This window comes from Pezoporus occidentalis, unplaced genomic scaffold (assembly GCF_034315485.1).
Source record: "Pezoporus occidentalis ecotype Australia unplaced genomic scaffold, CSIRO_AGI_Poc_V1 ctg160, whole genome shotgun sequence".
NCBI lineage: Eukaryota > Metazoa > Chordata > Aves > Psittaciformes > Psittacidae > Pezoporus > Pezoporus occidentalis.
The window spans coordinates 1,037,730-1,064,239 of NW_026913426.1; the positions used below are offsets into that span (position 1 = coordinate 1,037,730).

The 26,510-nt window shown below is 41.5% G+C and overlaps 1 protein-coding gene across 12 annotated transcripts in view; it reads left to right on the plus strand.

The window, feature by feature from the left end:
- The window catches only part of BPTF (bromodomain PHD finger transcription factor), a 52,880-nt gene extending 31,110 nt beyond the window's left edge, over positions 1-21,770 (plus strand). For 4 of the 12 annotated variants that reach the window (XM_062612602.1, XM_062612605.1, XM_062612610.1 and 1 more), the window contains 19 exons: positions 167-291; positions 524-652; positions 937-1,087; positions 1,875-1,998; positions 3,371-3,623; positions 4,044-4,205; positions 5,191-5,339; positions 5,677-5,800; positions 6,175-6,398; positions 7,029-7,251; positions 7,506-8,392; positions 9,106-9,188; positions 10,689-10,914; positions 11,322-11,668; positions 14,820-14,993; positions 15,844-16,036; positions 16,994-17,078; positions 18,859-19,045; positions 20,858-21,770. In XM_062612602.1, coding sequence (XP_062468586.1) covers positions 167-291; positions 524-652; positions 937-1,087; positions 1,875-1,998; positions 3,371-3,623; positions 4,044-4,205; positions 5,191-5,339; positions 5,677-5,800; positions 6,175-6,398; positions 7,029-7,251; positions 7,506-8,392; positions 9,106-9,188; positions 10,689-10,914; positions 11,322-11,668; positions 14,820-14,993; positions 15,844-16,036; positions 16,994-17,078; positions 18,859-19,045; positions 20,858-20,894 — 3,883 coding nt within the window. In that variant the 3' untranslated portion in view covers positions 20,895-21,770. Of the gene's footprint in view, positions 1-166; positions 292-523; positions 653-936; positions 1,088-1,874; positions 1,999-3,370; positions 3,624-4,043; positions 4,206-5,190; positions 5,340-5,676; positions 5,801-6,174; positions 6,399-7,028; positions 7,252-7,505; positions 8,393-9,105; positions 9,189-10,688; positions 10,915-11,321; positions 11,669-14,819; positions 14,994-15,843; positions 16,037-16,993; positions 17,079-18,858; positions 19,046-20,113 lie in introns of all 12 variants that reach the window. The other 8 variants (XM_062612604.1, XM_062612613.1, XM_062612603.1 and 5 more) reach the window with 8 other exon arrangements.
- The last annotated feature ends 4,740 nt before the right edge of the window (positions 21,771-26,510 follow it).

A 26,510-nucleotide genomic window follows, 5' to 3' on the forward strand; every position in this document is an offset into this window, starting at 1 on the left:
TGAGGAAGAGTTTAGGATGTGATGAAATTAAGTTTTGCTATTTATTATTCAATAGTTATCTACATTGTTCAGTAATGGTAGAATGGAAGAATCTTTGTCCCTTGGGTTTGGTTGGATGTTTTGAATAGATTTTGATTTGAAAATACAATTCATGGTCTGTTGTTAGGTACCGACTTCAAACAGTGAAATCACTGGCTGGAGTGAGCCTCATGCTGCGGTTGCTGTGGGCATGTCTCAAATGGGATGATATGGCAGCAAAAGCTCCACCTGGGGGAGGAACTACACGTACAGGTATTATTTCCTCAAATTTATGACTACTTCCTTAATGCAGAAACTCTTGCTGTTAGTTTTTAATATCAAACACATTGCAAGCCTTTCTGTAAAGTCTTGATGTTAGCATCCAAATGTTGTAGTCAACAGTTTGTACTAGTTGCTGTATCTTTACCTTGATTATATTGGGTTGATTGGAGATTTAGCTTTATTTGTTTACTCTTATTAATGCATTGGGACTAATTTGTTGTAGAAACATCTGAAACTGAAATCACGACAACAGAAATAATCAAGCGAAGAGATGTTGGTCCGTATGGAATCCGGTCAGAGTACTGTATAAGAAAAATTATTTGTCCCATTGGTGTACCAGAGGCTCCAAAAGGTATGTTTGTTTATACATTTTTCTCCTTCCCATAAGCTCCTACAGAAATGAAGGTAACTGGATCTTTATGTTAATTCAGACCATCAAGGAAGCAAATACAGCTTGACATGAACTATTCATTCGCCTATGGGAAACAAGTGATGCATTTAACAAACTGATATCTCTCAAGCTGAAAAGCCTTCCTGTGTATAAAATGAGACTGAAAAAGACACTAAATCTTGGCTTACACTTTCATTTTGTTTTACTGTCAAGCTTAATGTGTGTGTTTTGACTGTTCTCTAAAGAAACTCCAACACCCCAGAGGAAGGGACTGCGATCAAGTGCACTAAGGCCAAAAAGGCCGGAAACACCCAAGCAAACGGGCCCTGTTATAATCGAAAGTTGGGTGGCAGAGGAGGAATTGGAACTATGGGAGATCAGGGCATTTGCTGAAAGGTAAATGAACTCAAATGAGCTTTTAAAGAAAGCAGTTTGAATTTGTGTATGTTAAATCGGTTCCTGCTGGAGAACACGAACGTGGTAGCTACAATCAGTGGAAGCGTATCTGTGTTGCATTTTCACTGTGCCTTTGGTAATGGTAGTGAACCTCAAAGCTGTAAAGCTAAACTGTTTGCTGGTACCAAAGCTATTTTATGCAGATCTTACAGATTTGTTACAACTAATATTAATTTAGCATGGTTATGAACCAGTTACTGTCATATGCTAAAAGGCTATTATGGTAATGCATGGAAAGGCTTTAGGCTACTTTTAGCATGACTTAAAACACTAGGTGTTTAAATACTTTTATAATACAAAGAAAATGAATGTGTACAAGTAAAGTAAAGGTAAATTCAGCCTGAGAATATTCAAGTCATAAATGAATATTTTCAGTATTACATGCTTAGAGTTGAACAACATTTTGGAGTCACTTGGAAAGAATTGTTTTAGATTAAAGGTATTGCATAGATTGTTTGCAATCTCAGGTGTAATTACAAATTCCAGTTTTGATTAATAGTTTCCTATAAGGTGACACAGTAGTTCAGCATCCGAATATTTAAGAGATGTTGCATGCAACTTCATTAATCTATTACAAAATACTTGTATAGCCATGGCCAGTTTTTGAGTGATTTTCCATCTCGGTGTTTGTTCTTATAGGAACGATTAAACTGGATAAAATGAAATCCAGTTTGAGGGTTGGATTTTACGTGGTGGTATAACTTACTTTCGGTTGTGTCTTTGGCAGGGTGGAGAAGGAAAAGGCACAGGCAGTTGAACAACAGGCTAAGGTTAGTGAACAGAAGAAGGCAGAGGAATTCAAGGCCCAGTTGGAGGCTCAACTAAAACACCAACGATTGGCTGCCCAGCAGGTGGGGGAGCTCTTGGTAGTCCCACCTGTCAGCAGCATGCATTAAAATATGGCAAACACAGTTTATCCCTTATCTTGCACCATTTTTCAAGAGATTTTGCTTCCTGTGCAAACTAAATCATCAAACAATGCTGCTCACACTGTGTCCATCCATTATTTTGAAATGGGGTTAAGGTGAAGATTTGCTTTGGGGTTGCCTTTGCGGGTTTTTTTTTCCCCCATCTAATTCATTACACCTTAAAAAGATTTAGCTTGCTTCATTTTAAAAGAAGGCTGAGAAGAACCCATCTCCAGGTAAGGTGTTGCTGTGGTGTAATGGAAAGCTGCCTTGGTTTATAGCTGACTTGGGAATACAACTGCATTTGCTTTTCATGCTTCAAATTGAATCTTTTGATTTTTATCCTATCTTAAGTTGGTTGAATGAATGAAGCCTATTGATAATTTTAATATCACTGTATATAGATGTGTGTATGTATGTATTAATGGATGCAAAATTGGAATTAGGAAACCAAATACCATTTTGGTGTTTCACATACGTTATGAAGAATTTTGCTTTCTTCCAACTTAGTCCTTTTTCATTTCATCTTCCCTGACGAGACTATATTATTAGTCAATAAGTACTTCTGATAGGTGGGCATTACCACAATGTAATGCTAATCAATCACTGGAATTTAATTTAATGAATACTGAGATGATTCCAGTAGCATGGGGAAGAATGCTAGATGTGTTGGAATTTTAAAAGAGCCTACTGATAGTATCCCTTCACAAAGTGGCTCTCTGTATTACATGTTCCTTCTTGACAGTTACAGCCCAGAAGGTTGGTGGGTAAGGATTTTGAACCTAATTTTCTTAAGCAGGCTGCAAAGTGGATTTACAGTTAAAAGACTGATTTTTAAAATCAGTCTTAATAATGAAGTAGAATGATACAATCTTCTTTCTGTAACTGGCAGGATCTCAGTGCAGGCAGCTCTGAACCTAGGAATGCTAGTAATAAACTATGTTAACAATGATGTACTGCTTACTGGCAGAGATGCAGGCTGCGTGCACACGGTCAAAGCCAAATAGATGAATATTTGTCAAAGTTTTTTAACCTTTCAGATTAATCTGAGACTACTGGTTTGTTTAACGTAAAATACGCACTGAAATTAACATAAACTGAGGATTTTAAAGATGCTATAAAGCAAAATTTCTGGCTGTGTCAAGGAGTCTCGTGCTGTAGTGTGTGCAAACAGCTTATTCTTCAGCCCTTTACAACCTGAACTGAAATCCTGCCAGAGTTCTTTATTTTCCAATACTGGGAAAGACAGCATTAATTTTCCAAACCCTGGAAATGCTAATTATGTCTTTGTTCATTTTTCTTCTGAATTCCATAGAAACGGCTGGAACAGCAGAAGCAGATACCTATGGTAGGCGTGTCCCCTGCAGTCACTACATCCAGCAGCACTGCGACTACTGTCTCAACACCACAGAAAGTTGTGGTAGGCCCTTTAACGGGCCCAGTCCCCACTGGAACCAAAGTAGTACTTACTACAAAAGTGGGTTCTCCAGCTACAGTAACATTCCAGCAGAACAAGAATTTCCATCAGACTTTTGCTACTTGGGTTAAACAAGGCCAATCTTCAACAGGTAAGTAGCCATTTGTCATGGAAAGAACACATGCCAGAGTTCATCCTATATATAGTGCTTACATCTTCAGAATATGTATCATTATTACATTTCTTGTTATCTTTGCTCTTTAATCTCTTGCTAAGTCAGCAGGACACTTCTGAGATATTACCTGTCTAATTTTCCTTTGTTCAGACTTGCTAGGTAGTCTTATTTCTGACCTGCCTCATTTATTACTCACAGTCGTTGTACTAGTAATCATTGATAATGAAAGCATTCTATACTGTAATGTACTGTATCCAAAAAAAGACTCTTTACCAAAGAAAGTATGATGCATTCAAAAATGGTTGTAAAAATAGTTTGCTGTTTCATACTTGAAAAAGTCATTTCATTGACTTGATTATTCTGCTCTAAAACTGACTGTTCTGTGTGCCTCAATAGCCACTAGCACAGCTGCCACTTCAGCCACAACCATTGCCAGCACAGGGCAGACCTTCCAGATCTCAGGCAGTCCAGTAACGATGGCAGGGAAAGTGATAACTAAGCTGCCACTCCCTGCAAACAGCAAGATTGTTGCCGTCAATGTGCCATCAACTCAAGGAGGTAGGGGAAAGGGAACTGAATTAAACATGTGTTCCAGCTTGCTCATTCATTCTCCATTGACACAATTTTCCCAGTGAAGTAAACTGTGACTTGAAGGGGGAAAAAATACCTATGTATATATATATACACAAGTTTCTAGAACTTGTTCCCCCAGTGTTGCATATTTGTGTCTGTAAGGGGAAAATGCAAGGGGTTTTTTTGCCTGTAAATTATTCTGCATTTCATAGTGCAAAATTCGGAGTTTTATTTTTAATTATGTGGAATGAAGCATGCTTTTTTGTTAACCTGAAACATACATCAGCAAAACCACTTTCTTCATGAAAGGAAAAAAAGGCTGCTGTTCTGAGTGATTAATACCTGCATCCACTCTTCGGTGATGAACGAGAGTTTAGCTCCAAACTAAGATCAGGGTTTTTCTTCTTGCCTCAAGAAGAGGACTTAATATTTTGAGATTTGTGAATGTATATTGGACAGAAAAGCTGAATTCTCTGTCTCTGTTATACTTAGCACCTTAGCAAATCGTGAAGGCTACTAGTTTTGTATTGAAACCTCTTAGGTGAGAGGAAAAGCATTACCCAGTTTCTTCAGCACCACAAGCTTCTAGGTGACAGGTGTTTAAAGTGGTCTTCTACATTTTAAATTAATGAGATTATAGCTCTTAATGGTTGTATAATATTAATTTGTGGCACCGTGACAATGCAAGGACTTATTCGCAGTTACCATCAAACTGAGCTTTGTGAAGATTCACTCTTTCCTTAATCTTTTCTAAAACACCCATTTCTTAACTTAAAATGTAGATGGACTGTCAACAGAGTATAATGCTGCTGCTTTTTGCAATATGACAAAGGCTCTCCCAAGAAACGTTGAAAGGCTCAAAGGTATTCTAGAAACCTGGAGACCGATTTCTAAATGCCATCCTGGAGCTGCATTTACTTCTTTTGCTGCAATCACATCATTAATGAACTCTCCGTTTTTCTTTAATTAGGTGTTGTTCAAGTTCAGCAAAAGGTATTGGGTATCATTCCATCAACTACAGGTGCAAGTCAAACATTTACTTCATTCCAGCCAAGGACAGCAACTGTAACAATTAGGCCAAATACCACAGGGACCTTAGGAACAACAAGCACTTCACAAGTAAGATGTTTTTCTGATGATGTAATGCAAAAAAAAATATAGAGCATGTATTTTAAATTGTTTGCAGATATTGAAAGTTCTGTCTTGTTACTTTTCAATGTTTTTGGCTCATCTCAGCAATTCTCTATTCCAGGGAGGTACAATTCTCGCCAATTAGAAAAACTAATAGTTTAGAGCTTGGTAAGGTTAATGGTATGGGTATATATGACAAAATGTTGGATCTGCTTGCATGTTGTCATTTCTTACTGTATTAAAACAATCAAAGAAACAAAACCACCACCAGACCGGAGGACACATCCCAGTGGCTTGTCTCACATGTCCGTTTTGGTGCACGCAGGTAGTGCAAGGGACACCCCTACGCCCTGGTATGACAGTGATACGGACACCACTGCAACAGTCAACACTTGGGAAGACCATCATTCGAACGCCTGTGGTGGTGCAACAAGGTATCCTTCCAGCCAGTAGGTTCACTTTAATATTTTAATTTCCAGTGTGAAATCCATGGTTTGTCTCTTCGTGCTTTCTGTGTCATATGGCCCAATACAAACATCCCTCATTTTGATGCTTTTAAGTCCATCAGTCCATTCATTAAAAAAAAAGCCAAAAAAAAGAGATTAGAATAATTGTTCATTAAGTGCATGGATTAAATTAAAATAGAAAACATTTTGCAGACATTTTTCAGTCAACCACACAGACAAATGGTTTGTAAAGAACATCTGTGTGCTAACTGCGGTGCTTGCTTCACATGTCTGATAATTGCGCGTTACTGTGATTGGAATGCCTGATGGTTACAATATTGGAAATGTGTTTCTTATCCCAAATCGTTCCCTTACAGGTCAGACACAGCAAGTGGTGACTCAGATAATCAGGGGTCAGCCTGTCTCAACAGCAGTTTCTAGCACCAGCACAGCTTCTTCCAGTGCTGGCCAGAAAACAATCACAAGTTCTGGAGCACCACCTCAACAAACACAGTCACAAACCACACCACAGCCCACTCGCCCTCAGCAGGGACAAGTGAAGCTTACTATGGCCCAGCTCACACAGCTAACACAAGGACAGGTAAAATGTTTTACAGCCTCTAGGCATGGAAGTGTGCTAATACTTACCAAGCCTTTGGGTTTCAGCAGTGTGGTGTATCCGCTCTATCTGTATGGTTTGGCCTTAGGATGGACTAATAGCGTATTTACAGCCTGAAAGGAGCTTAAATATTTAAAGTTTTAAATATTCCTTCCTGTTGTTTTCCCCAGTAATGTAACTGCATCAGGGAAGTTTAGCAGTATGGAAAAAAGTCTTTTTCATTAATAGCAGTAAGGGGTGTAATTATTTTGTATGGCCTTCAGAACGTAATGCTTGTTGCTTGTCTGTTTGACTTTGTGTGAAGATTTAGTTTTCATTCATGTTATCCACAGTCTCAGGGGAAAAATCACAGTATCTGGAACTGGAAGAGGAAAAGGTTCTTGCAGCTTCTGTTCAGATCCTGAAGATCTGTTGGCAAAAATAAGCTTAGAATCAAGCATAGGGGAAAAACAGACTCCTGTGAGTTACAGATCTGATGCTTGGTTAGGAATTGTTTTCAGTGCATTGGTAGAAGTACTGAATTCTGAAACTCAAACCCTAATTCTTCTGATTTTCAGCAAAAATCTGTCTAAGAATTAATCACTAACACATCAATCTTAACTCTTCTTTTAGGGTGGCAGTCAAGGATTAACTGTGGTAATTCAGGGACAAGGTCAAACTACTGGTCAATTACAGTTAATCCCTCAGGGTGTGACTGTAATACCTGGTCCAGGACAACAGCTTATGCAAGCAGCTATGCCAAATGGTACAATTCAGAGATTTCTTTTCACCCCACTACCAGCAGCTGCTACTACAGCTAGCACAACTACAACAACAGTTTCTACTTCAACCTCAGGTAACCATTGTTCTATTCCACAATAGAAAAAGCCTCGGTATTGCTTGCATGGGAGTTTTTTATGCGGTTGGAGATGGTCTGTTAGTACAGTAAATTGGTTGGAAATGTGTTATAATCCTGGAAATGTGTTATAATCCTAGAAATCTGTTGAATTTCTGCAGAGAGCTTTATGGTAGTTCTGAAAGGTTCAAATTAGTAAGGCTCATAGATGTGTCATTTGAAATTAATGGAATGTGTGGTTTTATCCATCACAGCTGCAGGGGAGCAGAAGCAAGCTCCACAGGCACAGCCAACATCGGCGCCGCCACCAGCTCAGCCACAGCCTCAGAGTCAGCAGCAAGCCCAGCCTCAAGTGCAAAATCAGAGTACTCAGCCTGTGCTGCCGGCCCAGCCACAAGCAGCTCAGCCAGCACTCCAGCCTGAAGCCCAGCCTCAGCCTGAAGCTCAGACTCCAGCATCCGCTGACTCTCCAGTCACACCTGAAGCACAGTCGTCTAAATCTCCTGCTCAGTCTCCAGCACAGACCCAGGCTCAAGGGCAGTCTCCAGTGCAAGTCCAGAGTCAGCCGCAGACTGCAATCCTTCCACAAGGCCAGTCCCAAGTCCAGCCTCAGCAACCAGCTCAGGTGCAGACTACAACCCAACAACAGATTCAGATGCAGCCCCATGCTCCCATACAAATTCAAGCGCAGCTGCAGCAATCACAACCTCAGGTTCAGACTTCAGTCTCAACCCTTGCAACTACTCAAAGTTTAAATCAGGTTCCTGTGCAATCCCCAGCTCGTCCTCAGCTGCAACTTCAGCAGCCTCCAACAAAACTTATTACAGTGCCTCAGCTTCAGCAACAAGTCCAAGTTCTCTCTCAGCTTCAGTCACATGTTGTGGCTCAGATACAAGCCCAACAAGGCAGTGTGCCCCAGCAGATCAAGCTTCAGTTACCTATTCAGATCCAACAAACTAGCCCAGTGCAGGCTCACCAGATTCAGAATGTGGTGACAGTTCAAGCAGCTAGTGTTCAGGAGCAGCTGCAGAGAGTTCAGCAGCTCAGGGAGCAGCAACAGAAGAAAAAGCAGCAACAGATAGAATTTAAACGTGAGCACACCCTTCAGGCTTCTAATCAAAGTGACATTATCCAGAAACAGGTAAAGTTAACAGAAGGAAATTAAAACTTAATGAATGAAAACCAATCTCATTTTAAATGCCTGTTCTTGTTAACCATGTTAATACATTTGATAGGCAGTTAATTTGATTCTGTCAAAGTTGGTGCACAATTGCTTTTGGCAACTTAATTAAATATTCTAGCTTAATTCAGCACATCAATTCAGTTATACCATGTTTGCAGTCTTCTGGCACCTGGATTCAACCTACCACTAGCTGCTGGGACAATCTATTCTCAGTTCAGGAAAGACAGGGTGTAGAGAGGAGAACTGATGTTCAGAACACATGTACAAAACTCTCATTGCCTGCTGTAGAAAACTGAGGTTTCAAAGAGGTATCTGAAATGTAATGCTGTTGGATGGCTGCAGGGCTTTAAAAATATACATATGTAATAGGTTCTTACCATTTTTTAAATGAAACAACCAGTCACTGAAGGAATACTGTCAATTTACATTTAGTCCCTAGGTTTAAACTTGACATAAACAGAATACCCAACTCGGGGGGGGGCGGGGGGAGGTGATGTTAGCTTTCAATTTAGTTTTCAAGTACTGACTTTCAACAAGCGCTACCCCCCTGATAAAATCAGTTTTCTTTTGGCACTTACTGAACCTCAGAAATGTCCTGCTTCTCCCAGCGATGACATGAAATACTGGCTAAAGCTTTGATGTTTTGTTTTGGGTTCTCGATCATTCTGCAGGTGGTTATGAAACAGAATGCTGTCATAGAGCACTTGAAACAGAAGAAGACACTGACTCCAGCTGAGAGGGAGGAAAACCAGAGGTGAATGTGCGCTTTAGATGTGACAGTTTTACATTTATAATGTCTTTAAATGGTGGCATAATAAGACACTGGCTTGTAAAACCCAGCTTAAAGGAAGTTTGCTATTTTAAAATCAGTTAAAGTAACACTCAGAAGTAACTTTCATAACAATGTTCTTTAAGTAATTGAATCCTATATATTCTCAATTTTAATTATGTGGTTTTAAGTGTATTCCATGTGTTTGGAGCTGGCCACCGGTTTTAAATTCAAGATAAAAACCATCCTTAAAGGAGCACAGAGTGGAGAATTAGTGGTTCTGATGCAAAAAAAAAAGGAGCCTGATTTTTATTTGTCCTTTATCATAGCCGTGTATTTCCATTCTTGTCCACTCTACAGAAGGAATGTAGGAGGTGGAAGACAGTGCTATTGGACAAACACTTGAAGCTGCTGAACACAAATTTGGAGTGTGGGGGGTTATTTTGACTCCTTTTCACTCATGCAGTTGCTTCAATTAGATAATCACAAGTGTGTGTGTTGTCAGCAGGAAAAATAAGTGTTTTCTATAACATTTTGATCATCAAATCAGAGTACAAGCTCAGCTGATTACAGCAGTAACACTAGGTGCTACTTGCTAGTGTATTACATATGTCACCAAAATACAAATGTGTATCAAAAGACAGTATGTCTGAGTCCAAGTGCGAGTTGAAGCAGCTACTTGTCCCAGCCATTGCTGGTTTGTTGTTTGCTTTCAGCTCATTTGTCAATGGGAGTTCTTTCCCATGGTCACTCTGGCAACAAGAAGCATTTAGTTTTCTAGTGGGTTTGACATAGAACAGGAACAGAAAAGGAAATTCAGAAGAACTAAAATGCATTCATTGTCTAATTGAAACGTAAAATACATGAAAATTACAGAATAAGTGAGCAGGAAAAGAGATTTGTAGCTGAGTGTCCAACAAACAGCTGAAAAATAAATGCTGAGTTGTCATTAGTGAAGAAACTGGAACTGGTTTATAGCGATTTCTATAAAATGAAATGTATTTGTCAGCCCTTATGCCCAAACACAAAAGCTCAGTGATATGTAGTGGTCGCTGGAGCATAGAAATGTATGTTTCAGAAGTTAATAGGCTTCTGACTTGCTTTCATCCTCCATTGGAATAAACAAATCCAGCTCTTTCAAACACACTTGTGGAAACTGAACTGAATGAAAATATCTCTCATCATACTAAAGCTTCAGCTTTGTTAGGAGTTTTATAGGGAAAGGGAAGGAATGATCAGTACACAGATCAGTTAAATGAAAATAGGACTGGCCCTCTTGAGCCTAACTAGGGACTTGATCCCTCCCAGTGGTGTTCTAGTAACTAAATGTGAGTGGGAGTAATGTGTGTTACTAAATTCACCTTGCACGTCTTGAGAAATGTAATGATTTAACTTGCAGACTGGAGAATTTCATGTTTCTGCATTCTCAGCTGGGGACAAATGGGCAGCTCAGCACAAAGTCCTTGTTCTCTCTTTCTTCCCCAGGATGATTGTGTGCAACCAAGTGATGAAATATATTCTGGATAAGATAGACAAAGAAGAAAAACAGGCAGCTAAGAAACGAAAGCGAGAAGAGAGTGTGGAACAGAAGCGTAGTAAACAGAACGCTTCTAAGCTCTCAGCTCTGCTTTTCAAGCATAAAGAACAGCTGAAAGCTGAAATATTGAAGAAAAGAGCACTTCTGGACAAAGAACTGCAAATTGAAGTGCAGGTAAGGGCTGTTATCCTCAAAGGTTGTAAGCTGGGGAGAATGTTGCTGTGTTTTATCTCTGCTCAGTGAGAGTTTAAGGGAACACGGAAAGAAGGATGTGGCTGTAGATGCACAGGTCTCTGTGAAACTGGTACATGTCCTTTTCTATGCTTCTTGATTTTCACCTGGACTGGAATTACCTTGTTTCCTGAAAGAGCTTCTGATAAATTGCAGCCAGTGTGTCATACTAGGCCAGGAGTGTCATCCCTTACTGTTCTGTGAGTTGTAGGTGAAGCACATTAAAAATCTGTGTGTTTAAGTGCCGTTAGTTATTTTCTTTTGGTGAACATGGGGATTTATGTCTAGATTTTGATGCTGTCCTGGAATAATCATATGAAGTGCCTCCCTCTCTATTTAATACACTTCAGGAGGAGCTAAAGAGAGACTTATCTAAAATTAAGAGAGAAAAGGAAAGAGCCCAAGCAGCTGCTGCTGCTGCAGCCGCCGCCGCTGCTGCAGCCGCTGCCGCCGCCGCGGCACCACCGCCACCACCACTGCCACCACCGCCACCGCACCACCACACAGCCAGCGTCACCTCCTCCTCCTCCACCACAGTCCCAATGCCAGTATCCTCCCAGAAGAGAAAGCGAGAGGAGGAGAGAGATTCATCAGTGTCCAAGTCCAAGAAAAAGAAAATGATTTCTACTACCTCAAAGGAAACAAAGAAGGACACGAAGCTTTACTGCATCTGCAAAACGCCTTATGACGAGTCTAAGTGAGTAGTAATCACCACAGCCTTTTACTCTGAATTCTTAGCTGTAGGTTTAGCGTTTAGCTGTTAGTGCAAGGTAGTTCTAGAATTGGAGATAGAGTATCAGGTGTTATTGCAGAGATCACTAAGGTATAAAGGATCAAGTCTCTGTTTCCACTAGCAGTTACAAAGCTATTAACATACTTGATTGATACTCTCAATGTATGTGATTTATATTTCCACTTGTTTGCATGTTTCCATTGTATGACCTTTCTGTCTCACATGCACATACTCTTTTCTTTTTTCCTCCGCTCTGTTCTTCTTTCTTTTGCCGTTTTGCCTCTGCCTCAGAAGCAAGTGACAATTTGGTTTGAGCAGTTTCTCATGGACAAGTAGCTGATGTTCTTTAGAAGTACCTTTGGTGCCGCCTTTTAATAAATGACCTCTTTTTGTGAGTCAGTAGCCAGTAAAGGGGGTTCCGAGTTACTGCAGTTCACTTTGGACAATGTTTCAGGAAGAAACAGTTTCCATGTGTTGTAATTTACATCCCAAAGTTGATTTTAAAAGTGAATATGTAGCATTTGACAAAGTGAAAACTGCAGCTCCGAGTGTTTTAATTCTGACTGTGAAAGAGGAATAAAGCTTATGCTACGTAGAAAATCAGTGAAGACAGTCAGTGGTGGAGTGGAAGACTCGGTGGATTGCTTTAGGTGGAAGTGACTAACATCAGTAGTTGACTTCTGTTAGCTGTGTAGAGGTGCATGTAAGTCAAATTTGACTTCAGACCAATTCCAAGTGAGTATGTATCTGCTTAACAAGTGGTGATAGCAAAAAGTATTAACTGGTGCCATTTGGTGGTGGTTTAAGTGCTGATAACCATAGAAGTGGAGTAGTGCTTTCACTCCAGTAATGGTTCTTTATTCCAAAATTAGGGCCAGGACTAGAGGATCTCTTGAGGTTCCTTCTAGCCTTTTTTGGGTGTTAATTTATTGTTTTTAAGGAGGTTGAGGTCTTTGGTGGGTTTTTTTTTACCTGGATTGCTCAGTAGGCCTGAGCATTACCCCAGTGTGGGATACTGGACTGCTCCCTTTGCTACCACTCCTATAGAAACAGCAGAGTTTGATGCCCTGGTTGTTAATTCACTGTTATTTAAGTGAAAGAACTGTCACAAACATAAGACGAGATGAGCAAATTTTGGGAGCAAAAAGGGTTTGATTGACAGTTCTGTTGACTCTAGTGGGCATTTGAGTTAGCTGATGACATGTGGTCATAGAGTGAATTTTGGTAGCATGAATAGAAAACTGTGCTTAAATGCTCAGACTAAAACTTGAAGAAAATGGGATGTTAATAACTTAGTAGCATCCTCAGCAATGTGATTGAGTTCTGCTGCTTGCTTTTTGTGAATTCCAAGGTTTTATGTTCTTACTAATGATGAGTGTGCTGTTGAGCTCCATTGGCCTTTCACTGTTTGGAAGGGGAATAGTCAAGTTCTAACACAGTTTTCTGGTAGACTTTTTTAAATCTTATTTTTATATATATGTATATACACACATATATAGGCATCTTCTTTGTGCTGGTGTCTCTTTTCTACTTCAGAAAAGAGAAATGTGCTGATTGGTGGTATTTTATGAATACCCTCCGGATTTTTTAGGGTGTAATAAATCCTCAGAAGCCGCTCTGTGCTGTGGGAGATGTGCAGTAACACGTGTTTCGTTCTCATTTGCGGTACTCCAGGGTTATAGGGATTTGCTCAGGTGGTTTTTAAGGATGGTCAGTTAGATTAGATTCTTACTAATCTGACTTAGACTCTAACTAATGCATTAGAATCTAAGTTAAAGCATAATGTGACAGCTGTCACACATTCTAGTGGCAGGGTTTAGCATCTACACCTAAACATAAATGTGCTTCCATGTCACTGGGAGCAAACAGACACTGTCCCTTTTGGGAAGAGGAGGCAGGGTGAATCACTGTTGGTGGCTGTCAGAAGGAGCTGTATCTGTCTGTTCTTTATGGAAGGTTGGGTTCTGTGATTGTTTTTCTTTTCTTTTAAGGATTTGTCTGACTGCAAATTAAGAGAAAAGGCAGGATCTGAGTATCTGGGGTGTATGCGGAAGGCCAAGAAATTAAAGGTGCTTGTTTTGTGGGGTATGTGCTAGCTACAGTCCTGTTGCTAGGACGCAGTGTTGGTTGGTGGTGCTTGCAGAGTGATGGACTAGGACAGCAGTAATTCCTACAGCAGCACATGGCAGGTGGTCAGGAAGATGAAGGTTCTGAGTCAGCTTGCTTTTGCTTAGGCAGAGAGAATGGATGTGTAACTTCGCCCATCTGGTTGGTTGTCACTAGTCACAGGTGTGTTTTGAGCTCTCCATACACAAAATGACAAACATCCTTGCATAATATTTTACAGTTTTGTCACATCATTCTGTGCAAGGTCCCATTCACATGATTGTGTCCCTGGTTCCCTTCACTTCGTGTCATACCACATCTGGTTCCGTCACATAGCTGTGTCTGAGAGTAGTAGGCGTTATTCTCTGAAGAGTGGTCCCCATTCCAATTTGTGGCAATTGTGAGCAGTTTAAGATCTGTTTTTCAGCAAGTTCCCCATCCCCAAAAACGAATTCAATTGTGCCCATATCCTGACCCCATTTTCTTTCATACCATGTTATACCAATACGTATCCTACACATGGCTGGTATGCATGTTCTTTGTAGCGTACTTGTAACTCCTAGTTGGTGTTTGCGCTTTGCTTTTGTTTTTTAAATTAACTGAGAGCTACATTTTCAAATCTTAAGGAAACGCTGCAGTGGCTTTTGAGCTGCGGTTTTGAAAATGTCAATCTTTTCCTTTGGCCTTGTCTTTTTGTGCCTTTTACAGTTTTCCACACGCAGATTGGAGACAGACCTTTTTAGCCCAGTTTTGCTCAAAAATCCGGTTACAAATTGCTGTGCGTTTAAATGAACTGTCAATTTAAAATTGACCCATGCGACCTTACTGACAGTGTAGCTGCAGCCTGAGATGTTAGTCTGTAAGGATAGAATGCTAGGAAGCAGGGAAATCTGTGACAATTGAAGAAAGTAGCCCAGCAAAGACAGTGCATCAGAGGGAAATGCAGGGAAAAGTGCCATGCCATTTGAAATGACAATTACATTGTCATTTTCATTGTGAATACTTTTAGGTTCTATATTGGCTGTGATCTTTGTACTAACTGGTATCATGGAGAATGTGTTGGCATCACAGAAAAGGAGGCTAAGAAAATGGATGTGTACATCTGTAATGATTGTAAACGGGCACAAGAGGGCAGCAGTGAGGAATTGTACTGTATCTGCAGAACACCTTATGATGAGTCACAGTGAGTTCTGATAAGAACCTCTTATTTAATGTTTAGGTAGCAAACTGTGGTTACCTGTTCTTTGCAAAGAAAAAACACAGAAGTTATTCTGCATATGTTGTATCCGTTTGTAATACAAATTGCTTTTCAGTAACTGTCTTCCTCTCCAGAATGTTTGTGTACAGTAAATGTCGAGGGAAAGGGAAGTGTTCAGGGTGGTCACAATGTGTTGGGTTTTAAATAAGTGCTTTAAATGGGGGTTGATCTGGTTTTTCTTTATTTCTTTAACAAGGGATGGTTAGAAAGATTAAAAGACAAATGTATTTGGTGGATTTTGTTGTGCTTTAATCTGATCTGGATGAAAGCATCATTTTCGTATGGGGGTATATGGTTGGTATCCTTTATTGTAAGGCTCTGTGGCACAGAATACTCCTTCTGTGTGCAGCTACAAGACTGAAGCTTCCATATGCAAAATGTTTGTACAGAGTGAAACGAGCCCTTGCTATAGTCCAGTTTGTGCAAAGCCTATCTTGAATCGGTTTGGATAGTGGTTGGGTGAGAGTTCTGGCATTACCCTGTTCCTTCCAGCTCCAAAGCAGAGGAATGACTTTTGATGTCTTGATTGCTCGAAAGTGCCTAGCGTAAAATGTAGGAACTGATTTTGACGTGGTCCGTGCTTTAGCCTGTTTGTAAATACAAGAGCGGTTCGAATAGCGTAATGAGGATTTGTCTGTCTGAAAGATCATTTTACACTCTTGTGTTTAATCGTGCCAAGTATCTTGCTTGTGAGCAGGGATTGCAGGTTTATGTATTTAAATGTAACCTTTAAATTCAGCGGATCAAGTCACTAACATCGGTTTTGATCTCACAGATTTTACATTGGCTGCGACCGATGTCAGAACTGGTATCACGGGCGCTGTGTTGGCATCTTACAAAGTGAGGCAGATCTCATTGATGAATATGTGTGTCCTCAATGTCAGTCCACAGAAGATGCCATGACTGTCCTCAGTCCACTAACCGATAAAGATTATGAAGGTTTAAGAAGAGTACTGCGTTCCTTACAGGTGAGAATGCGGACTGCAGCAAAGAGGAATGCTTTGGGGTACAGGACAGCTCTGTGAGCCTTGGAGTCAGTTTGGGTTTCTCATAGCTTTGAGACTTTGTAAAAAGGGATATTTTTTGTGAGAAACGTCCCTGTGTCAGCTGCAAACTTGATGGGCATTATTGTGCTGGGGAATATTTACAACATCTTACATAGCACTGCTCCTGAGTTAATGAAACTGAACCGTCTCTTCAGTGGAAGGCTCTTAGAGGAAGTGGGTTTACTTAGGATACCAAAAGAGGCAGAGTGGAAGCCCAGCTGCGCAGGATGTAGAAGGTGCAATGTTCAGTTCTCACATTCGTTTTCTATGATTTCTAATCTACACATCTGTGCTTTAATCTCTGAGGTATCAGATTGCAGTGGTGTGTTCTCATGGAAAGTAAATGATGGCATCCTGATAGTAAGAATTACATCAATTACAACATTTCTCATTTATCTGTCACCCCCACATATGCCTTTTCTGCTGTAACTATGAAGAATTTTGGTAAAAGAGCTGTGTGGTAACAGAAATCCTCAGTGTTTTACATTACCTTGTATTTTGCAAATATTCATGAAAACAAAGCAATTTTAGAGCACTTGGAAGTGACAGCAGTGGCTGATTCCTAGGTGTGAAGCACCAGGCACACTCGGTAAATTCAGTACCCACTTTTCTGTGCAGCCAGGCCAGCACAGTGTCCTGTTCTGTCTGAATTTCACACTGTTTCCTGTTCTGAAGACCAACTACTCCCATTGACATTGAGCTTTAAGACTTTACTCAGTCATCAGATGAGCACTAGCTAGCTTTTCATATAATGCTGCACTAGTTCCTGAAATCCAACTCTAGATCCCAACAGATAAAGGTATAATGAAAATATTTAGCTACTAAATAGTGCTCATTTAACTTAATATTTTACACAGTTGTATTTTGTTTTGCTGACAGGCTCACAAGATGGCATGGCCATTCCTAGAACCAGTAGATCCCAATGATGCACCAGATTATTATGGTGTTATTAAAGAACCAATGGGTAAGTGTTTCTGAGTGAGTGGACAGTGGGGTTTGAATATCAAATGAGTAACCTGCTGACCAGTTCCAGCCAAGGATCTTACAGACATGTTTTGCAGAATAACAGACAGTTCTTGCACATGAAACAATGTGATTTATCACTGATTTATTTAGAAGTTCATGAGGGTTGATACCTGTATCTAGGCTGACTCCTTAACCCTAAATACTGCCAGTCTAACATAATAACGTGAAATTGAGGGGCGCAGTAGGGTTGAATTCTTGGGTTTAAATTACTTTATTTCAAGAAGACAATTTTGCTGTGGTTTTCTTTGCTTGGGGTTCTTCTGTCTTTGTGCATTGGTTCCTCCTATAATTTGCGGAGAATTTGCTCTGGAGTTTGAGGAAGACGTGATGCAAATACAGTTAAGTGATGGAGTTTAAAACTATCTTCATCTAACTTGATAGCATGTTAAATTTCATATTGTATGTAATTTGTCTTTAAGGCTGTATGAACAAGAATTGATTCAGATTATGTGTATTTGGGGGAAAGTGGAAGAGGAGATGATGCAGCTTTACAGTGTTTAACTCTGATCTTACCAGGCCTTACCAGTTAGCTAGGAATAAGCTAGATAAACACTTAAATGTGAAACCTCTTGGGAATATCTACCTCCTGCCAGAAATGGTGTTGCTAAATATTATTCCTTTACACTTACAGAACCAATACCTTCACATATGTCTGAATGAGAGCTGTATCATTTGGGCTTTCCCACCTACTCCTTACTGAGCCAAGAAATAGGAAAGTTAAATTTAGTATCCTGGCAAAGTCAGAGTGTGTTGACTGAAAAGAATGTTTTGCTTAGAAATTGTGTCCTTCTCCCTTCCAAAGTTTTGGGTTGGGCTGTTATGAAAATGCTGAACAGCTCCTATTGCATCATTTATAAGGAAAGTTCAAATAATAATGTAATGAAGCATATGATGTTTGAATGAAGTAAACAAAAGTGCATTGAGTCCTTTCTGGCTTAACCAGAGGGAAAATAGACTTGTAAGTATGCAAGTAAATATCTGTAAAATACACTTGGTGGTCCAGGCCCATCTACATTTGTTTTCGCGCATTATGGCATTACTGGCGTTTCAAAATAAGCACTTTAAGGGCATTTTCCAAGGGCAGGTCATTGTTTTTCCAGCTAAAAGTGCCACTATACATTTAGACAGCTATATTTATAACTGGCAGATCTTGTTCCTCTCCCTCATTTGCATTAAAATAGGACAATTACTGCTTACTTCACCGTTCTGGTCCTGCTAATGTGTCTGGTTAGTAAGAATGAGAGCACTAGCGTTTTGTATGATCCTGCATTTGAATCTCCTTCATCTGGGACATGATAATGTGCATATGCCCTTGAAAATTGATAATTCATTCAAAACAAGTCATGATCAGAAGGTTTAGAGAGCTCTTACATGCACACATACGCCTCTTGGTCTCAGTGAGGGCTGTCAATGAAGTACAAGTGACTGAATCCAGATTGCCTGACCTTTCCCCCCCTCCTCCATTAATTTCTTCAGAAATAGCAAGAAGACGCCAGTTTTCCAAGGTCATTTTGATACTTGCATTTCAATTCAGCTGCACTTAACGTACTCGTGTGTAAGTTTATCCTGAAGGAGACCTCATAGTGTCACCACGTCACAAGCAGCATTCCTGGAAAAGCAGCTAACCCCGCTAGGTTTTGTTTCGCCCACGCTTGACGATGTAAACGTGTGTTGAGGATGACAGTGTGCCATTTTAACCATCTGTGCTTTCTTCCAAGACCTTGCCACCATGGAGGAGAGGATCCTGAAGCGTTACTACAAGAAAGTCACGGAGTTTGTGGCAGATATGACCAAAATTTTTGATAACTGTCGTTACTACAATCCAAGTGACTCCCCTTTTTACCAATGTGCAGAAGTTCTTGAATCATTCTTTGTACAGAAACTAAAAGGATTTAAGGCAAGCAGGTAAGATGACATGTTCCTATTCGCAAATGTCCGGTTGTCCCGTGCAATCTCCTCAGTGCTTTTATAAGCTTACCTTGCATTCATGCAGGGATTTGCATCTCCACACACAGAAAACTGAATGGGGATAATTTCTGCTCAGGACCAGTCCTGAGTTGTGATAATGTTCTGCTGTGCAGTAAATAGTTTTCATTGCTAAAAAGAGACAATCCTTCCATGAAATTTATAATCCAATGAAAGAAATTAAAATACTTTAGTTTTTACTACTTCTCTCACCTTTTAATGACTTGCTTGAAATGGATGGAAGAAGTAAGGTTTAAAGTAGGATATGGAAACCAAAGCACAGTTCAAAATTGCTATTTAAAATGAAACTTCCTTTTTTTAACATTTTTCTATGGAAGGATGGATGTAGATTTTTCCCTAACATAGACATGCCTGGAAAAGAACATGCAACTCCACTACACGCTTTCCTGTTGCTTGCATGTTCTGTCTAGTGGCACGTACATGGGAGTTGTACAGCACTAGTCAAATTCTAATGTGGTATTTACTACAGCTGTTCCTAAACCCGGCTTACTCCAAACACTAACGGAATCCGCAGATTTCCCCTGGATCACTGCTGTATTCCAGCACAAGGCAGCTGTGACTGAGTCACAAATGTTGGATGCCTTTCAGCATTACTTGGAAACTGTATATGTGGTAGTTAACTTTGTCCATCCAGCTGTAGCAGTCAAAACCACGGCAGAGTGCTAGTCTAAGGTACTAATACAGGATTACGTCCGTCTGTAATTAACGAAGTTGAAAGCTTCACTTCTACACCCCTTGTTGTGAAGCTGTCTGGTTTGCTCTGCACAATGAAGGCAGGGTTGGTTAAGAAGCAATGAGTTCAAATCTGTCACTCCACCATTGTTCTTTCCTGTTTATTACTGCATTAATGGTTTTATCAGGTAGCTTTCACCTCATGTTTCTGTCACCTTGTTTTAGCTGGTTACCCAGCATCCACTACCTTCATTGCTGCATCTGATTTGTTACTGTTTTTCATTTATACCATCCATGTTCTTTCTTTTCTTGCAGATTGTGATATCTTTTAGTCTGAACTTTTTAACTGGAATCAGAACTGGATGCTGGGGTCACTTTCTTTCCTTGTCCAATTCAATGACATTAAAACTGCCCTAAAAATCCAGGTCATTTGTCTAAAAAAGTAAATGCTGTTGGGTTTTTGTTACCAGCAGTCATACTGGTGAGCAGAACTGTATTAACAAAAACTAATGTCCCATTCCTCAAATACTGTATTGAGAAAAGTGGAAAATTCATCTTGAAAACATGTATTTCATTGTTTATTTTCAGTCACTAATAAAACTGTGAATGTCCAAGAGGAGTTTTGCTGAGCTCTGATTAGCAAAGATGTGATTTTTACCAGGCCTCTTCAGTTCTTTCTATTAATCCAAAGACTTCCTGAATAAATTTAAACAAGACATTATTATAAATATTCCCAATTAGCAATGGGCTTTTTGCTTTCCCTTTTGATGAACTACTGTTATGTAAATATGAGAGGAAAACTGATTTCAGGCATTTTGGAGTATTCCAAAGCTGCATTTTACAAGTACTGAAATAGTTGTATACTGGAGGAGAAATTGTGCTTAAAATTCAGAGAGAATTATTTGCAGTGTTCCCTTTTTTCTGAAGGGGAAAAAAACTAAATGGAAGCAGCACGGTGGTAATTCCCTCATTGTGCTTTGCCCATGGTGACACCTTGCAGTAGCTGTGTTCTCCAAACCGAAGGGTGCTTAATTCTTCACTTTCTTCTGCATTCTGCAGGTCCCATAACAACAAACTGCAGTCTACAGCTTCTTAGAGTTCAGCGTGTTTAACCTAACACACCCGAGCAAGAATCTGGTTGTCTGAAAGGTTTTAATTAAGAAGCCAGATGTTTTTAGTCAGGTTATCCTGACGAGACTTGATGTAAACTGCGTTTTTATTGGTCACCACAGTCAGATTATATTCTCGGCTTATTTTGTCCAAAGGACAAAGAGATAAAAATCAGCAGCACCACTTTCTTGTCAAGATCAAATTGTTGTACTATTGTGGCAGAAGCAGGAAAACTTGGTTTTGTTGAAGGAGAGAGAGAAAGAGAGCAAGAAAAAAAAGATACAGTAAATGGGGTCACGTTTAACTCCATGGAAATGCCACGTCTGTTCTTCAGTGAAGAAGCTGGTTTAAAGTCCACACAGAAAACTTTGACTGTATTTATTTATTGTTGCAAAAAAGACGCTTTTTTATTGCTGCCCTCATTTGTCAGCTAATTATTTTTTCTTATAAAATCCAGCCCCGGTTACATGTAATCCATTCTGTATCTTAACATGATTCCTGTAGGTAAAAGTACAAGAAGACCTCTAGATGTCTTTTCTTTCTATGAAAGGAGCTGCTATGTACACATGTGCACACACACAGAACTGGGAATCAACAAGGAGTTTATCGTTCATGGTAGATAAAAACAATTAAGCTTGCATAAAAGTTGGGCTAAGTGGTCATGGACTACGGACTCTGTTGCCTTGAATATAACAGTACAATTTGTCATTTACTCTGCACCAGACTGAAATGAATAAAATCTATTTGAAGGTATCTTGTTTGTAAACATTTGTCAGATTCTAATTTTTTTTTCTTTTGTATTAAAATTCAAAATATGGATGTATATGAAACAAAATAAATGGAGATCGTTGTTCTCCCCACAGACGTAGGTGTCTTTGCGTGTGCACTGATGTGGTTGTAACGCTTCGGGGATCTGTTTGGAAGCGTAGACTCTGCGAAGTGGTAGGGGTGGGGGTGACCAGGGAGATCTTGACTTTATTCCGCTCCAAGAGGAGCGTTTACTGCGTCGCATTCCAAAGCAGCTGTTATCCCGCTAGCAGACCTCTAGTGGTGCCGAAATTCCTGTAACACATCACATGGTAGGAAGTGCTTTGTGAAATGCCACTGCCCACCGCTGCACTGGTGGTGCTTTGCCAAGCGCTGTAGGAAGGTGAAGCACCGCGTGTAATTGTATCTCCTTCGGGGCTGCTCCACCGCTTCCTGTGCTGCCGAGAGGGGCAGAGGGAGGGCAGCACAAGATGCAGACTCCTACCGATGTTGCTTTTTCCTTCCCATCTATTGCTTTCACGCTGCGTCTGTCGCTGACCTGCGCGTTTGACCTGTCTGTCGTTACCAGCCACGGTTTGTATGAGGCTCTTGGACCATTCGACTAGCTTTTGCACTAATTCACAGCTGACTTCTGCTCTACAGTGACCTGGGATTTGCCTCGTTTATGGATAAGCTCCTTTTGGGTTTAACCTCACACCTTGCTATGCAAGAACCTCTTCTGTTATCTTTCTTAAAAAGACATTGCTACTGACCACACTTTCTTACACTTCCAGGCTCAGGTGTACAGGTTCTTCTGGGTAATTTTATCTAGTAAAAACCCGTGTGTTTTTGTACATACAAATGTTGTCATTTAACCTCTGTGTGGAAATGAAAACTAACTGTTCAATGTGAAAACAAGAATCCATTTATGCTTCCTGGAGTTAAAGAAGAGTAGTTGCATTTAGGCTCTGTTGTCCTTTGGCGTTTTAACAGAAATGCTGCATATTGTACGCATTGTGGGTTTAATGCAACACGGGGAATTCTCCACTTTGAACAGCATTTGAACATTAACCCTGCATCTCATCAGAACGTCACAGTATTTCTGTACTATTTATTCACCTATAAATCTCTATGACATGATTTGAAACTTTCCTACCTGTAGGCATTAAATGGCTGTTTTTAACAAATTGTGGCAAACTGAAGGCTACTTTTTTGTACCTTATAGGACACGTCATCCTAGACAAATAAAGTGATGTGTTTGACATGGATTTGGTGGCGTTTCTAATGAAACATTTGATAATGATACCGTATATAGGTCTTGCCTTTGCCGGATGATGTATAGCTTCCAGTGAATCAGGTTGATTAGGGAAATAATCAATGCATACAATGTAATTGTGCCAAGAGCCTGGTTTTAGTGTTTTCAACTGCCAGTGTGTGGAGGTACATTTCTTGATTTATTAATGATGATCTTTGGTGATGGTGTCACTGAAGATACATCGTTTGTCATTAATAGCCACTTCCCTAAAAGCATGGTAAGTTCCAAAGTTTTGTCATCTCTGTTCTGTAATGCTCCTCTTTGTATTGTTATGAATTACTGCAACAGTCGTTTCAAAATGGTCACATATATAACACAGACTGTGATAATATGAACTATCCCAGTTTGGTTTTTTGCTTATTGGATAGTGTTGCAGACATTGTGTGTCAGTTACTGGCATTTTACTGAGGCTTTGGATGTCATTATCCCTGATCTCCTATTTATCTCTTCCAAGAGACAATCAAAATGAGATACAGCCATGGATGTTATTCTTGTACCCACGCTTTGCCTGTTTTAGATTACAACAATGTCTCAGGGGTGGGGAGTGGTGCTTAATGGCTCTTCAGGGCAAAGGGATGTGTGTAGGACTCACTGGTTAGTCCCTGGACTTCAGTGGAAAACAGAAACAGAGAAACTTGAGATGCGCACGTAACCCTTCCTCCTTCCTTCTCCTGTCCCTCTGTCCTGGGTGCAGCAGTAGCACTCATTTTTCTCCTTCTTGGTAGCTGGTGCAGTGCAGTGTTTTGACTTTCAGCTTGGGAACAGAGCTGATAGTGATGTTTAGGTTTGGCCAAGGACTTTGTGAGCCTCATGCTCTGCCAGGGAGGAGGGGAAGCCAGGAGGAAGCAGAGACAGGACACCTGACCCAAACTGACCAAAGAGGTATTCCATACCACAGCACGTCATGCCCAGGATGTAACTGGGAGTTAGCCGGAAGGGCTGGGAGACTGCAGGGTTGGAGGAGGTATCGGTCAGAGCTTGGTCAGGCTGGGGGGGCGAGTTATCGGTTGGCTGGTGGTGAGATGATGTATTCTCTTCCCTTGTTATTTCCTTTATCATTATTATCATTGGTGGTAGCAGTAGTGATTTGTGTTATACCTTAGTTACTAAACTGTTCTTATCTCAACCCGTGGGAGTTGCATTCTTTTTGATTCTCCTCTCCGTCCCTCCGAGAGCAGGGGGAGGGCAAGAAGGGGGGGAAGTGAGTGAACGAGTTACCTGACTGGGTTTAAACCACGACAGTTCTTTTTGGCGCCCAACGTGGGGCGCGAAGGGTTGAGATAACGACAGATTTGACTGGATTAATAGTCACTCGTCACAATGCTGATTTATTGGGTCTCAGAGTTGTTTTGCTTGATCTCACAGCTTCAGAATGTTGTAACTTACGTAGAGCCGGTATTTGCTGTGATAGTGTTTATCAAGTATGGGGCTTGGGCTAAGGTTCTTGTCTCACTGTGCTTTATGGCAATGGCTTGTAACACGGGCGGGCTCCAGCAGCAGGGGGGGACGGACGTGGCCGTGGACTTGTACCTGGCCCTCCGGCTGCTCTTCACCGGCCTGGCCCTCACCCTACTCTCCATCTTCGTGAGGCTGCGGGGAGCCGAGGGGGAGCGGCCCCGGGAGCCGGCGGCAGCCGAACCGGCCCGGGAGAGCGGCCCTGGGGACCCAGCGGCGGCGGGAGCGGGGCCGGAGGCCGCGAGGGGATGGCTGCCGGTGGAGGAGGTCGGGGCCGTCGAGGAGAGGAAGGAGGCGGCTGCCGAGCAGCGGGAGAAGGCGGCGGAGGAGCCGAGCCCCGCGGCCGAGCCCAGCCCCGCGACGGCCGAGAGCGTTTCCCGGAAGCCGCCTGCCGAGCCCCAGGAGGATGCAGGAGACCCCGCAGCATTTCCCAGCAAGGCAGAGGAGGAAGAGCTGGACTCAGGAAAAGAGAAGCCGGTGGTGGGAGAGCCGGCAAGCACAGCAGCTACACCAGCCCCAGTGACAAGTACAGCAGCATCAGTTGAGAGTTCTGAAGGTTTTGAATGGCCTTTGGGTGTCCTTGGTACCTGCCTGCTGATTGTGATGGGGATCAGCATGTTGGCACACACACAGACTGTGTGCTACCCACCACCATTTTGTCTGATCTCAGAAGTTAAGCAGAGTCAGGTTTGGGTCTTGTCTGGGGTTAGACGACGATATAGGGGGACCAAAAGGTTTTCTACAAGGCTGGACAGTGATGAGTGGCAGGGTGTGTGGGACAGTATGGGCAAGTATCTAGTTCACTGGGCCCCTCCAGTGCTTTGGAAGCATCGGAGATGGAAGGCATCTGTATGGAGTCCCCAGCAACAAGCTGCACAAACTGCTTAAGGGGACAGTGAATTATTTTAAGCCTGGTGGGCCCATGGCACTTCAAGCCATCAGAGCAGAGATGCAACACAGAGATTGACTCATGATCGAGGGGTGGACTTAGCAATGGACACTATTGCCCAGGTTATTCACGAGTGTGAACACTGCACACAGTCTCTCCTGCTCTGGAAGACTGTTACAAGAGATGGAGCCTGACATCATGGACCAGATGGACTCAGCAGCTTTATAGGGACTGGTCCATGCACTAAGATAAGAGTGCACTGAGATAAGAGTGATGGTATATTGAAAATGTGGGATCTGAGCATGACGTGAATGGTATGGAATAAGGGGTGGATAATGTCCTGGGTGCAGCAGTAGCACTCATTTTTCTCCTTCTTGGTAGCTGGTGCAGTGCAGTGTTTTGACTTTCAGCTTGGGAACAGAGCTGATAGTGATGTTTAGGTTTGGCCAAGGACTTTGTGAGCCTCATGCTCTGCCAGGGAGGAGGGGAAGCCAGGAGGAAGCAGAGACAGGACACCTGACCCAAACTGACCAAAGAGGTATTCCATACCACAGCACGTCATGCCCAGGATGTAACTGGGAGTTAGCCGGAAGGGCTGGGAGACTGCAGGGTTGGAGGAGGTATCGGTCAGAGCTTGGTCAGGCTGGGGGGGCGAGTTATCGGTTGGCTGGTGGTGAGATGATGTATTCTCTTCCCTTGTTATTTCCTTTATCATTATTATCATTGGTGGTAGCAGTAGTGATTTGTGTTATACCTTAGTTACTAAACTGTTCTTATCTCAACCCGTGGGAGTTGCATTCTTTTTGATTCTCCTCTCCGTCCCTCCGAGAGCAGGGGGAGGGCAAGAAGGGGGGGAAGTGAGTGAACGAGTTACCTGACTGGGTTTAAACCACGACACCCTCCCAGTTCACTCCAGCGCTTTGATTCACTGCCAGGGACAGTTGTTCTGCCAAACAGAGCCCCCTCAAAGTCTCTCAGGAAAATTCCATCCACGTACGCTGCACACCATGCAAAATCTTTCATGTAACAAAAGTGAGAGTGTATTTTTTTGATAGACACAAGCTACAAGTAAATTTCTGTCCTATAGTAACAGCTTTTTGGGTCCCAAAATCTATAGTGCTTGCTCTTGGTATGTGGCTAGTATAGAAACACACAGTGTGACTTGTCGCACATGCAGTGCTCCATAGCTTTGCAGC